This window comes from Bombina bombina, chromosome 7, assembly GCF_027579735.1.
Source record: "Bombina bombina isolate aBomBom1 chromosome 7, aBomBom1.pri, whole genome shotgun sequence".
Classification (NCBI taxonomy): domain Eukaryota; kingdom Metazoa; phylum Chordata; class Amphibia; order Anura; family Bombinatoridae; genus Bombina; species Bombina bombina.
In genome coordinates, this window is record NC_069505.1 from 225,951,754 (window position 1) to 225,968,179 (window position 16,426).

The window sequence follows — 16,426 nt, forward strand, 5'->3', positions numbered from 1 at the left end:
GGGGGGCAGCTGATACTGAATTTTTCAGAAGTCACACACTTGTCTTTTTGCTTTTGTTTTTTTTTACCTAAATGAAATGCAGCATGATCAGGAAACATTTACCAAAGAGAGGTCTTAGATCTTGAAAATGTCAAAAAAGAAGAAAATGTTATCGATTAACTTCATCAAAGACAGCTCTTATCTGCTGGTACGATTGCCTTATTAAAAAAAAGACAGGTTCAAAGACAAAAAAAATCAGCTGATCTTTTTATGGCTTTGAAATAACACAATGATGGCTGTATGTCTTATACATGGGTAGCCAATACTGTTATTAAAATACAACAATAAGCAATTGTTTAAATTATATATTGGCTTACAAACCTGTACGTTTTTTTTATTTTTTATTAATTTTCATGGATCTGTAACAAGTCAGTGGAGAAAGACACAGCAGATGTATTTTATTGGAATAGATACATATTTTATTTATTGATATTTTATTTTCTATTTTCATTGATGTGAAAATGTAAATGAGATAACAGTTTTCCTGGTTATCAGAAAGGGCAAAATAATTACGTTTAAAAAGTTAAAGGGCACTGTATCCAAAAAGTTTCTATCTAGCAACATCTAAACATGTTGAACATATTTGTTTGTCTAAATAAATGTGAAATAAAGTCAGCCTAAATTTAAATAGAAAATAATACAGCAGTGTCATTTGTATACTTCCTTTATAGTGACCACTGGATGATAAGGTCACCTCCTGCAAATGTATTGGTGCAAGCTTGACAAGTAAATTCTGGTCCATTAGAAATGTTAACGTGTTTTAGCAAAAAGTAAAATATTTTCAAAATATTTTTTTTCCCAAAGGTACAAGAAGCCCAATTATTTTATTTCAGGGTTTAGGTAGAACATACAATTTTAAACAACTTTCCAATTTACTTCTATTATCAAATTTGCTTAAAGGGACAGTAAACCTTAAAAATAATGTTATATAATTCTGCACATAGTGCAGAATTATATAACATTATATTAGCCAAACATTTCTAAAACCTAATATTCCCTATTAATTTTTTTTTAAAAAGCGCTGTTTCACAGACCCGCTCTCTGCTGAGCGGGTCTGTTATATTTACTCAGCGCATCGGGCCAGCTGTATAGTCACAGCCCGGCCCGACCGCGCCATAAGACTAAGTGCAGCTCGCTCCTGTCACAGGAGAGAGCTGCACTTAGTCTTATGGCGCGGTCGGGCCGGGCTGTGACTATACAGCTGGCCCGATGCGCTGAGTAAAAATAACAGACCCGCTCAGCAGAGAGCGGGTCTGTGAAACAGCGCTTTTTAAAAAAAAAAATGAATAGGGAATATTAGGTTTTAGAAATGTTTGGCTAATATAATGTTATATAATTCTGCACTATGTGCAGAATTATATAACATTATTTTTAAAGTTTACTGACACTTTAATTCTCTTGGTATCATTTGCTGAAAGATCAGCAATGCCCTACCGGGAGCAAGATGAACACATCTAGTCAGGCAATCAAAAGAGACAAATAGGTGCAGGCACCAATCACAAGCAAGCTCCAACTAGTGTACAATATACACATATTATTTATGAACAATGGATAACAGGAGAACAAAGTACATTTGAAAACAGAAGTGTCTTAAAATGACATGCTCTCTCTGAATCACACAGGTTTAATACTGACTTTCCTATCCCTTTAAAGTAAACAAGGAAACTGCAGTCGTCCCTTTAGAAGCACTTAAAAGATATACCTGCATATTGTATATAACCAGTTAATCATTGCATTGCAAAATATTTGAATATAAAGTGGTTTTTAAAAGCATATTTTTTAACCCATTGTTTTGCAGTTATGGGGAGGGCAAACTTTTCGTATATATGTTTACTCTATATCCTTTGCTGTAACCAGGCAGTTACAGGGGCATGAAACCCAAAATTGTTATTTCATGATTCAGATAGAGCATACCATTTTACTTCTATTGTCTAATTTGCTTTGTTCTCATGGTATCCTTTGTTAGAAAGCCTACCTGGGTAGGCTCAAGAGCTGGAAGCTAGCTGCTGATTGGTGGCTGCACATTATGCCTCTTGATGTCCTTAGCTAGCTCCCAGTAGTTCATTGCTGGTCCTTCAATAAAGGATAACAAGAGAATGAAGCAAAAGTGATAGAAGTAAATTGGAAAGGTGTTTTAATCTATGTACTCTCTCTGAATCATAAAATAAAAGTCTCTTGTATTGAAAAAGTCGAGCTCCAAGCACCTGTTAAATAACCAGTCATTAAAAGTGGCTGGTTAACGTGACCGCGAGCTCGCGGTAGCCCTTTGCTCTAAGTGCAATTAACCAGAGGTCAGACCTCTGTTTAATTAAAAAAATGTCCCCCAATTTCCCCTCCAAATAAAGTGTACAGTTCCCTTTATAAAATAAAAAATATGAGCATTTTTTTTTTTTAATAACTGCACGAAGCAGTTATAAGGGGTTAAAGTGAGGGATGTGCGGTCTATGGGAACTGTGTGTTTTCTCTATAAATATATATATATGTATATATTCATATAAATATATATTTTAAATATGATGCGCAACTTGCCCCTTCACTGTCGGCATCAAAACGAGGTTCCCATTAGAGCCTATGGAAGCGCGCTTTTTTTTGCGCTCCACTCATAACCAAGCCCTAAACAAGTAAATTGTAGGCACATTGCAAAACATTAAAAAGCTTTTGATAACCAGCTTAGATGATGAATTTCTACCACTACTTAGGAACGTTATATATCTTCAGTATCCCACTCTATAAAGATCTTCAATATATTATTTTCTGACAAAAAGTAAAAGGAATGTGTAAGTGAAATAGCACATAAAACTGCTTTATCTTGTTGAAAAATAATGTATGTGTGGGTTTAAATCTATCACTTTTTTTGGGGAGTTTTGGAACAAGCCCAATGAGTTGCCTATTCTTGTATTGCAATATGATACACAGAGTTTAAAAGCTGCAAATGTATTCATAGGCTTAAAAAACAACAAAGTATATTTACAGACCAACAAATCATTTTTGTGATTCAACACAACCAAAAATGTATAATAAAACAGATAAACAATAAACAAAATAAATGTCATTTTTTATTTTATTTTTGATGTGAGAAAAAAGTAGATATTTAGTGGATCAAGTGCGTTTGCATAGGTTTATCCTGAGAGATTTAAATCATATTTTAATTCCCAGTAATGATGTCAATCTGTTAGTTCTGTGATAGATGCATTATTTATTGAACTATGGCTTGCTGTAGGTATTTATCAAAAGCGTGCATATCCCTTTTACAAGAGCTTGGTTTCATTCCCAAGACGATGTGTTGAGAATTATGCAGGCTGAGACTGTATTAAGGAAAGATTAAAACAGCTGTACATTATGCCTGAGCATTCACTCTTCCTTTTGCAAACAGAAGGTCCTGTAACATACGCAGCACTTCACCGTTTAAGCGGTGACAACAACCGCGTTTCACCAGCTGGGCATATTCTCCTATGTGAGATGTCTTGACCTTCCCAAATCAAAGTCTCATTAGCTGACATATTCTCAGCTCAAGGGATATTGTTTTTAATATGTGGGTTAAGCGGCTAAACCGATCCCAAACAACACTTTATAGAAGTAAGAACTTTGAGCAGTTTATAATATAGAATGATATATCAGTCGTGAGTTAAAAAAACAATGCCAGTTTCAACCAACACTTGACAAAGGCGCAAACTTAGATCATATGAAGATGTAGAATTATATATGATATTGATTAAATGGCTTTGCCAATTCATATCAAAACCTCATATAAGGTACAAACTTTGAACATTTTATGATTCACAATTATATGTGATGTTGGGCTACATTTTCATTCCAAATGAGGAAACCTTCTAAAATGTCATAAACATGCATAAGAAAGATATTCTCAACCTTTATTGAATAAGAGTAAAATAAAATTGCAGTACTGCTTGAACCCACAAAAGGGTTAAACAAATTGTTAAATTAGCAGCAATGAACTACTGGTCCAGCACTGAACTTGGCCACTGATTGGTAGATACAGACACATCACCTGTTATTAGCTAAGTAGTCATGTTCAGCTCCAGAACAGTAGTGAATTTCCAGGCTCAAGCCAACTTTAGCTATGTATTACACTGCAATAGTACAATTATACTCTAGACCCATATAAAGTCTGTAGGCTAAAGTGATGTCCTTATATTTAGTTCAGCCCTCCAAGAGATTTACAAAAAGTCAAATCATTTTGATTTATACAAATACAACTTATTAAACCTATATTATTGCATCAGTTACTTTTTACATAAACAGTAATAAGATGTGCAAAACGAACATGGGTCTGTCTGAAATGAATACATCATCCATTAACTTCCTGTGAATAACTGAATATGAGCCGTTGTGTATTACTTTATATAGATTCAAAAGATAATGCACCAAATTAAATGAGTCCAGAAGCTATGCAGGCACATAATGCTTTCACTGATACAAGGGAATGTATCTAAGGATATGGGAATATGAATGTGCACTACAGAATCTGTTAGAGCTCTACAAACAGCTGATTATAATAATAAAATAACAGTATAGTCACAAAGCATGGGCCATTATCTGCTGCTGTAACATAATCTGTTTGGTACAATAAGGGTTGAAAAATGCTGGGGCTGAAAAACTTCCTCAGCATCAGCTTTTTAAGCCTTTTTACAACTCATTATTAAAGGGATGACTTTAACTTAAAGAGGCATGAAATATTTTGAGATTGCAATATAAAATGTCAATTTTTGGCCTAGCAAGAAATATTTGTGGTATTGTTACCCTATTTCTGTAATTTAAAGGGACATGAAACCCACATTTTTTTTCTTTTTTTATTCAGAAAGAGCATATCATTTTTAACAACTTTTCAATTTAATTATATTATCAAATTTGATTTGTTCTCTTAATATCCTTTGGTGAAGGAGCAGAAATGAACTACTGGGAGCTAGCTGGGCAAATCAGGTAAACCAATGACAAAAGACATATTTGTGGAGCCACCAATCAGCAGCTAGCCCCCAGTAGCGTGTTACAGCTCCTGAGATTGCCTAGATATGCTTTTCAACAAAAGATACAAAGAGAATTAAGCAAATTAGGTAATGGAAATAAATTGGAAAGTTGCATGCACTACCTGAGTGAAAATTGTGGGGGGCTTTCCTTTAAATTTGGAAGTTGTACATATCTGTCCCTAACTGGACGCAGCAAAGGTGATAAGAAAAGATACTGCAAAATAGTGTAAGTTTTGTTAGCAAAATGTCAGTGGCAAGCTATGTCTAGTTCAGTAAAAAAAAAGTCCCGATTGGCTACTCCATATAAATCAAGTGCTGGGGGAGAGAGTTTTGCTACTAAACAACAGTAGCAAAGTGGCAATATATTTAGACAGTTGTACGCTCTGCTGGCATGTTAATTTATTGCAAGACAATAAAAAAAGTATTGTAATCGCAAGATGTGTATGTCCCTTTAAGCAATAGACTCATTAGCCTTGCAGTTAACAATCATAAAACAAAAATATTAACTGCAACTACACAGCAACATTTTGTTGTTTTTTTAGTGTTAATTTATCAGAGTTAAAAAGTGTTGAATCTGGGGTTAATTTTAATGACAACACTTGCAGTATAAATCAACTCAGCGAGATGAATATAACAACACTTGTGAGGAGTTGATCCAATTTCCGGTCTTAGAACTATTTTTCCTTTTCTTTATTTTAAAATATATATTTGCCTCTTGGGGTGGGTGGTGAAAATGAAATTTATATTTGTAATATCATTTAGTCTTTGACTTCCCAAGTAATATGTACATGATAATAAAAACACATATAAAACTTTTTGTGTTTAATGTTACCTATGATGGCAGCGTGGCCGCGCATTGATACATTTTTATCCTGTGCACCTGTCAATAAAGCCGGCGCATCACATGGGGCGTTGATTATCCTGGAGCCCTCAGAGCGCCAAAATTGTTATATATACGCTATGTTTATCACACCTGATGCATATTTGTTGTATGTCTTAAAGATATTTTTATGTACAGACTTTTTCTATCATGTATCATTTGTATGCCTCGAATTGGACCTCAATAAAAAAAAAGAATAATAAAATAAAAATAAAAAGTTCAAACTGATACTTTCTGTTGGCTGTTCTTTTACAATGAGTGACTGTATTTATTTGAACAGCGTGTAGATTAAATTGAAATATCTTAAAGGGAAAGTCAAAATAAAGTTGCATGATTCAGATAGAGCATGTCATTTTAAGACACACTTAAATTCACTTATATTCAAATGAGCTTTGTTCTCTTGGTATCATTTGTTAAAAAGAATATGCACATATCCTACAGGGAGCTAGCTGCACATTGAAGCATGCACACATTTGTCTCTTGTAATGTGTTCAGCTAGTGCAATGCTGTTCCTTCAACAAAGGATAATAGGAGAATGATGCAAATTTTAAGTACATTTGAAAGTTGTTAAAATTATATGTTCTATCCAAATCATAAAATACATTTTTGGAGTTTCCTATCCCTGTAATCTGGCCCTGTATGAACACTATATTTGTGTTGAAAACAACTCCATTAGTGTTAAACTTGTAATTCCAACACTTATTTTGTGTATACGGAATTTTCTATGAAAAAAATCACACATGGTGGTAAAATTAAACTCAGAGTGTTTTAATAACTTTGAATTAACATTGTTTAAAGTGTAAAAATTGAGTCGAAAATAACTCCATTAGTGTTTTTAACACTGTTAACACTTATAGGGGCATATTTATAAATGTGCAAGCGGACATGATACTAAGTAACGCATCATGTCCACGGCATACGCTGTCGGCATTTATCATTGCACCAGCTGTTCTTGTGAACTGCTGGTGCAATACCGCCCCCTCTAGATTGGCCGCTAGCAGGGGGTGTCAATCAACACGATCGTATTCAATCGGGTTGTTCTCTGTCCGCCGTCACAGAGAAGGTGGACGAGTTATGGAGCAGCGGTCTGAAGGCTCGCTGGAAACAAGGGGCATCAAGCTCCATACAGAGTTTGATAAATATGCCCCATAGTGTAATTTTAACACTGTTAGTGTAAATCCACTTTTCTGGGAAAGAAAAACACTATACCGGTGTTAAATATTAACTCTCAGAGTATAATCATAACACTATTCTAGTTTTGAAAAATTAAAGGGACACTCAGATTAAATTCATTTTTCATGATTCAGATACAGCATGTAATTTTAAACAACTTTCCAATTTACTTCCGTTAAAAAAAATTTGCACAGTCTATTATATTTACACTTTATGAGTCACCAGATCCAACTGAGCATGTGCAAGAATTCACAGACTATACGTATATGCATTTGTGATTGGCTGATTGCTATCACATGGTACAAGGGGAGTGGAAATATACATAACTTTGAAATTTGTTATAAAAAAATCTACTACTCATTTGAAGTTCAGACTAAGTGCTATTGCATTGTCTTGTTATCTTGCATTTGTTGATTATGCAAATCTAATGTGTTGACTGGTCCTTTAACACTTTTGAAAGTGTAAAATTAACTCGATTTAGTTTGGACCTATATAAACCCCAAAAAAGTGTTAATTTTAACACTGTTAGTGTTAATTTAACACTTTGAAATTTGCTGTGCATGTATCTATTTGATTTCAGTGTGTGTGACCATCTTTTTAGTGTGCTTTAGGACCAGGGTCCATGATACCAGAGATATGAAATTAAATTCAGTTTTTAACTATGCATTTTTATGACGAACTTCAGAAACAGAAAATTGCAGAAATAAATCAGTTTTCATAACATTTTAATGATATAATGAGGAAAAGCTGACTGTTTAACTCCTGTTATGTACAAATCTACCAACAGGAAATGCAAGACATTGTGTGCCAATGGGTAATGGCTACTTTCTGGCAGCTAAGTGGTTAATTCAGTTGAATTTCATTTTTTTTAATGCTGTTTAGATGAAGGTAGCAATTTGTATTGAATGGCTGATTTAATGCAGGATAAAGTTGCATATCCCAACAGGACAGATTTGTAGACAGCAAAGTAGTTTTATGACTGAAGGTAAATGGAAACCAACTTTAAGAAAAAGCAATGTTAATTCATCCCTTAAGTAGTCAAATGTGCCTAAACCAACCATACTTTTTAATTCTTTGCCCCGGCCAAACTAAGGAAAGTTTTTTCAGGGCCAACAGAACTGATATCTCTCATTGTGTATTGCAAACTGCCATCACTATGGTAACTGGTGAAAAATCTTTCCAGCGTTTGCAATTATACACTTCTTAGGTTCCCAGTATCCCACACATTGCTTGCAAAGCTTGGAATCTTAAGAATAAAATGCAAAAAAAAGCGAAATGGAACAATTTTAGCCCACACATACCTTCTTGCTCAGTCCTCGTCATTTCCTCTAACTTCTTTTGTTTCAAAGTATCCACCACATCTGCCAGGCTTCCCTTGCGGCGTTCGGGTGTCCCGAAATTAACATTGGACATAAATTCGCTTCGCTCGCGAGCCCCTTCATCAGGCTTGTGTGGTGAGGTAGAGGTGTTTCGGAAGGAAATAAGAGAACGAAGTTTATTGCTGTCTGATTCCTGTAATGAAAAAGTAGACGTATCAATACAAAGTTACATCTAGAAATTATTATAATAAAGCAGAATACATCAAATAAAAGTACCGCTGAAGTTGAGGAAAAACGAATAATTAAATGGCAGTTACCAAAATTATTCCTGTTATTATCTACAAACAACATGTATCAGTCCATATACCTGTGAGTTTATCAAACGTCAAAGTTAGAAAAAATCCGAACAGTTGCTCTAACAGTCTATCTCCAAACAAAAAAATACCCAAATCTGTATTTACATGTTCAATATGCAGGTCCACTAATACTGCTTAGTACCAAACTGGGGTGAATGAAAGGACTGGAATCAAGAGAATTAGTGTAAAGGGGTTGACGCTCAATCTTCAGAACTAGCATGGCCATTACAGTCACTTTGGGACCCATGATTTTTGATGGTTTTATTTACATGCTCTGCTAAGTGTCATGAATTATGCTTATGTGTGATACATTTGGTGAGGTCAAATCAGGAGGAGGAAACTGTGACAATAGGAAAGTATTTTACCACATCAAAAATTACCATTAAGTGAATCACACAACCAGAGTATGAGGCCTACAGAGACAAAGACATAAATCTAGCAAGGCTCAAGTGTTTCAAAGAGGACAGGGAATCTGTTTACGTTTAAAAAAAAAAAAATGGTACAATTTGGACCAGCTCTATCAATGATCTTACAGGCTGTGCTTTTGTTTGGAAATAGACTTCCAAAAGGAATGAATTTACAAATAACACTAACATTTGCCAGAAGATTTGGCCAGAGTATGAGTGGAGCGCAATATTGCGCTTATGTGAGCGTTATATTTGCACTCCACTCAGTTATACCATCACACAGAAATATACAGAGATATACACATAGTAACACATTATGTAAATACACATCCTATATTATAAAAGACAAGAGTTTGTCTGAAGCCGTCATGCGCAGTTCAGACAAACTCTTGCAGCTGATCGCACGCGCAGGGGGTGAAACAACGCAGCGCGAGGACCCGGCAGCAGAGATGATCGCACGCGCAGGGGGTGAAACAACGCAGCGCGAGGACCCGGCAGCAGAGATGATCGCACGCGCAGGGGGTGAAACAACGCAGCGCGAGGACCCGGCAGCAGAGATGAGAGAGAGAGAGAGAGAGAGAGAGAAAATAAATATGAATATCACACAATACGGCCCGTGTCAACGGGCTTTAGGACTAGTAGTAACACATAATTATATATGTATATACACACAGTAACACATAAATATATATGTATATACACATAGTAACACATAAATATATATGTATATACACATAGTAACACATAAATATATATGTATATACACATAATAACACATAAATATATATGTATATACACATAATAACACATAAATATATATGTATATACAGATAGTAACACATAAATATATATGTATATAAGCATATTAACACATAAATATATATGTATATAAGCATATTAACACATAAATATATATGTATATAAGCATATTAACACATACATATATATGTATATAAGCATAGTAACACATAAATATATATGTATATACACATAACACATAATATATATGTATATAAGCATAGTAACACATAAATATATATGTATATAAGCATAGTAACACATAAATATATATGTATATACACATAACACATAATATATATGTATATAAGCATTGTAACACATAAATATATATGTATATAAGCATAGTAACACATAAATATGTATGTATATACACATAAGACATAATATATATGTATATAAGCATAGTAACACATAAATATATATGTATATAAGCATAGTAACACATAAATATATATGTATATATACATAACACATAATATATATGTATATAAGCATAGTAACACATAAATATATATGTATATCAGCATATTAACACATAAATATATATGTATATACACATAACACATAATATATATGTATATAAGCATAGTAACACATAAATATATATGTATATAAGCATAGTAACACATAAATATATATGTATATAAGCATAGTAACACATAAATATATATGTATATACACATACTAACACATAAATATATATGTATATACACATGACACATAAATATATATGTATATAAGCATAGTAACACATAAATATATATGTATATAAGCATAGTAACACATAAATATATATGTATATAAGCATAGTAACACATAAATATATATGTATATACACATACTAACACATAAATATATATGTATATACACATGACACATAAATATATATGTATATAAGCATAGTAACACATAAATATGTATATATATATATATATATATATATATATATATATATATATATATATATATATATATATATATATATATATATATATATAGGGAAAACACAGTCCCCTATTGATCATTGAAAAAAATGTTCATATTTAATGTACTGTTCTCTTTATTTTGGGTGCAATTGTGGACTTTTTTATTTTTACCCAGAGGTCTGACCTCTGGTTAATTGCACTTTGCGGTCACATTAACCAGCTTCTTGTAATGGCCGGTTATTTAACATGCGCCCGTAAAGAGGCAATTTTGCCAATGTACGGGCGCACTTTAAAATAGTGCTTCACTCGTAATCTGGCCCATAATTTATTTATTCTGTTGTAAAATAGCAACATAAACATATTTTAATGCTTGTTTATAGAAATGTTATACATTGTTGCAAACACTGCTGCCATGAAGAGCTAAAGACATCTATATGCTTCCAGGCCTACCTAGGTTTACCCTTCAACAAAGGATACCAAATAAAACAAGGCAAATATGATACGGGGAAGTAAACTGGATTAAAAATATATATATATATATATAATTTTTTATTTTTTTTTTAAAACTGCAAGGGCTGTTTAAATTATAATTGTGACTGTGCTGTCCCTTCAAGATTCCTCACAGTTTGCCGTCGTACCGAGCATTCTTTTTCCCACCACTGAATATGCTACTCCCATAATGTTTCTCATTCCATCTTCTGTAACGTTGAGAAGGCAAAGCTATAATCTAATAAAGAAAATTGCCATTTGATATTATCATGAACCTCCATTTTCAAGACTGTCCAGAAAAACTGCCTTAGGCTCAAACTCTTAGAATCACTGTGTAGTAATTCCTCTATTAGCTAAATCTAAACATGTTATAGCTAAAACAAAATCCCTATTTGCTTTTACCACTTCTGTGTGTATAGTTCTACATTTAATTTGGTACCTGAAGATTGTTCATTGCTATAATTAGATTGTAAACACCATGTCTGCACAACAAAACAGTTCACAACCAGCACTTTCATTTTCTACAGATATTTACTAATAGTATAAATGCTTGTGTCTATGTTAGGAATGTCTAAACTTTCTTCACTCACAAGGGCAGTGAACAAATCTAGCAAATGAAACAAAAATTTACTATTTTGTATAAGCAAATGTCAAATGAAACATTTGTAAGCAAAATAAGTACCTCAGAGGCATATTTCAGCAAGGCATGTGCCATGCGGCATGAATAAAGGGAGATAGCTCTATGGTATGGGGCCTTCATGTGCTATCAATATATTGTCAAGTAGGACTGCATGAGCCATCCATGCTTACCTGACCTCTGCTTGTGTAAATATATAGGCAAATAAAAGATGAGATTGGGTCAGGAGATTTCACAGTGCTTAGGGTAGCACACACGCAAATCCCCAATGATTTACCAAAAAACTTTAAAAGATATTAAACAAGTCTTGATTTAGTGTAAAATCCTCCTGTATTTGTTTGATACCTTTTGTCCTGTTTCTAAAAAATATTGTATCATCGTTGTACTTTTATGAAAAGAATAATAATGTCCCCATGAACAGCACTGCAAAATTTGTTGGTGCTTTATAAATAACGTATAATAATAATAATTATAATAATAATGATAATAATAATAATAATAATGATAATAATAATAACAATAATAATAAAAATGATAATAAAAATAATAATGTTATTAATAATAACAATGATAATAATAATAATAATAATAATAATATAATAATAATAATGGTAATAATAATAATAATAATAATAATAATAATATAATATAATAATAATAATAATAATAATAATAAATTGTGATTGCCTCACACTTCCTAGAGAAGCCAATAATCTAATTATTTAAAGGGAGAGTAAAGTCAAAATAACACTTTCATGATTGATATAGAGAATGCAATTAAACAAAAAACTTGTTTACTTCTATTATCTCATTTGCTCTGTTCTCTTGGTAGCCTTTGTGGAAAAGCTGCTGATTGGCGGCTGCACATATATACCTCTTGTCATTGACTAACCAGATGTGTTCCACTAGCTCCCAACAGGGCAAAAGATACCAAGAGAATGAAGTGAAATAATAATACAATTACACTGGAAATACATATAAATTGTCTGCTCTATCTGAGCCATGAAAAAAAAAAATTTCTGTTCTCATGTGCCTTTAACCTAGGTCTCCAAAATGCAGCAAAACAATAGTTGGTTTAGTCTATTTGCAGCATTTTGAAACCATTGGTTACAGGATTTGCTTTTTGGCCTCTATAATAAGCAGGAGAAAAACTTTTTTTTTTTAAAAAGCAAGTGGTGTTTCATTTTCCTTTTAATACACAGACAACGCCCCCCAAAAAATACATTTGATCAACATAAGCCATTTCTAGTGATAATCAACATAGGGTGTCTGCTGAGAACTGCACAAAGGTTCACCAAGTGTGAGAATGCACAGCCTAACCACATTGTGTTATTGAAATAAAATCCCATTAGAAATAAAAATGTAATAGAATAGTATCATTGTCTAAAAGCATTAGTTCTACGTTAATTCCAGTTTACAGCTTTTTTGCATTTTTCTAATAATTTTCAGAATTTTCTCTGCATCTGCCCGAGAAAAGGTTAATCCATATATATATATCATATTTTGAAGATTATGTGGCTCTGTCAATCCCTAAGCACAATTCTCCTATTCTTTTTCTATGGATCTTTTCGCTGTCGCAAGTGTTTTATGAGGACTCCAGAGGATGACTGAGTGTTTGATGTAGAGAAGTATGCAAATCTCAAAACTTTGATCAGATACATACACTATCAATTAAGAAGGCAGACTGAAAAAAGGATCAAATTAAAACAGTCTTTGCCTGTTAATAGTCATTTCTCTCCAAGAAATCATTTGATTATATTAAAAATGATAATTAGGATTTTTTTTGTAATAAGGACCAACTGAATATTAAGAAATGTTTTAGTGATACATTTCTTCCTACATTTAAAGGGACATCGGAACCTTATTAACAAAATTATTTAAAAGAATTTCACTAGCTTCAAAAATGGATCATTTTCTTTTTCTTAAAGGGACATTCTTATACACACATTACATGTTTTAATTTATTACAGCATGTCATTTTTCCATTAGTTACCTGAAATAACAATGTAATAGCAAAGGCGTTAACCGCATGGTAAAGGCACATTAGAGAACTGAAAGTGTTGCCACTACTGAGCAGGATATTGTCAGACAGCCAATTAAAATGGCTAGCACACAACCTTGTGAATCACCAGCTGTATCTTGCTTGGGAGTGGAACTTTACCTATGTGTTTAACCCTTTTGGTTATCTAGAGACAGAAATGGCAAAATTACATATGCTAACAAATTGCAATTACAAAATCCCTTTTTAACATTTTTTAACATTCAATTCTACATACCAAGATGTTTGTATGTATGTATACCGGTGTATATATGTATATATATATATATATATATATATATATATATATATATATATATATATATATATATATATATATATATCTATACACACACAATATAAGAGCAGAATTAAACAGGAAACTGAAATACACATGACAAGGGAGCAAAGAAATAATTTTTAATTTAAACTTTAGGTCAAACAAATAGGTTTGTTCATATTAAATCTATTTTTCTATAATGTTTAAACAAGATCCATTATAAACTGACAAAATCAACAAAGAGATTGAATACAACAAATTGCCTGAAGACACTCAGGCATAAACAAACAAGTAATATCAATAATAGAATAAAGGATCATATCAATTATAGAATTAAAATTCATGATAATTTATTCTATTGACTAAAAGTTTTGGTGACAACTATATAATATTTGACAATAAATAAAAATTAATTGATAGTTTTCAATATAATTATTATTAGTAGGATTAACTTTATACAAACATTAGTATTTTTAAATGTATTTTTTGAATATTGGAGCACATAAGGGAGCAAATAACTAATTGTATATTCACAAACAACTAAGGGCAACTAATGGTTATTTATTATTAATACAATAAGATTATTCAAACAAAGATATAGTTTAATACATATATGCAACAGTTAAAATCAGAGTGCTTGTTTTTTTATTGGATGATGGAATTGATTGTTTTATATGCACCTGTATATATTTTCTGTTAACACAGAATACCATAGCAGTCTATGAATACGGCCACACGGCTGAAACGCGTTAGACTGGGGTATTCTGTCTAACTATGCACCTTACTTTGGAGACTCTTGTTGTTTTTAACATGTTCTAATAAAGGTTACATGCTTTTAACCTATTTTACGGATACCGTCTCTGGACTTTTTTCTACTATTTACCTATATATATATATATATATATATATATATATATATATACATACACATATATTACTTACATTAAACATTGATGTAGAAAAGCAGGCATTCTTCAGGCATGCTAAGATTATATACAGCTGTAATGCTACTTGAATGGGCATAAAATAGCAAAAGGAAATTGGTTTTATGTGTTAGAGGCTGTTATTATTAGACTACTGTCCGCATATAACTATAAATTAACTACTGCAAAGGTGTTAAACACATAGTTAAAGTAAGCTCCAGAGCAGCAGTGCATACCTAGTAACTAGTTTGCTGCAGCTGGCTCACTCATATCCTCTCTGTGCTGATCCAACTTATTTAGTCCAGTGTCTATGTGTATATGTAGGTTGGGCACAATGCTAAAGAAATTCTCATGTGAAAAGTTCTTGCAAAGAAACAGATATTTTCATTTTGAACAGAATTTCTAAAACTATGTTCATCTATTACAGCAAATAAAGGTTGGTCTATACAATTAAACAAAGGGACTATATAGTCAATATCACTATTAGATCTTTAGAAAAAGCACCTTTAAATTATGATAAAGGAACATAAAACATTGAATAACTGTCCCATATGTAAAACTATTAAAGAAAGGAAAAGAGAGATAGATAGATAAATCCCAGGATCATGTGAAGTATATACAGGGAGTGCAGAATTATTAGGTAAATGAGTATTTTGACCACATCATCCTCTTTATGCATGTTGTCTTACTCCAAGCTGTATAGGCTCGAAAGCCTACTACCAATTAAGCATATTAGGTGATGTGCATCTATGTAATGAGAAGGGGTGTGGTCTAATGACATCAACACCCTATATCAGGTGTGTATAATTATTAGGCAACTTCCTTTCCTTTGGCAAAATGGGTCAAAAGAAGGACTTGACGGGCTCAGAAAAGTCAAAAATAGTGAGATATCTTGCAGAGGGATGCAGCACTCTTAAAATTGCAAAGCTTCTGAAGCGTGATCATCGAACAATCAAGCGTTTCATTCAAAATAGTCAACAGGGTCGCAAGAAGCATGTGGAAAAACCAAGGCGCAAAATAACTGCCCATGAACTGAGAAAAGTCAAGCGTGCAGCTGCCAAGATGCCACTTGCCACCAGTTTGGCCATATTTCAGAGCTGCAACATCACTGGAGTGCCCAAAAGCACAAGGTGTGCAATACTCAGAGACATGGCCAAGGTAAGAAAGGCTGAA

At 32.8% G+C, this 16,426-nt stretch overlaps 1 protein-coding gene across 1 annotated transcript in view; it reads right to left on the bottom strand.

Moving 5' to 3' along the window:
* Positions 1-16,426, bottom strand: part of SOX6 (SRY-box transcription factor 6) — a 786,620-nt gene that overhangs the window by 442,289 nt on the left and 327,905 nt on the right. The window contains 1 exon segment of the mRNA XM_053720627.1: positions 8,379-8,589. Within this exon segment, the coding sequence (XP_053576602.1) occupies positions 8,379-8,589 (211 nt within the window).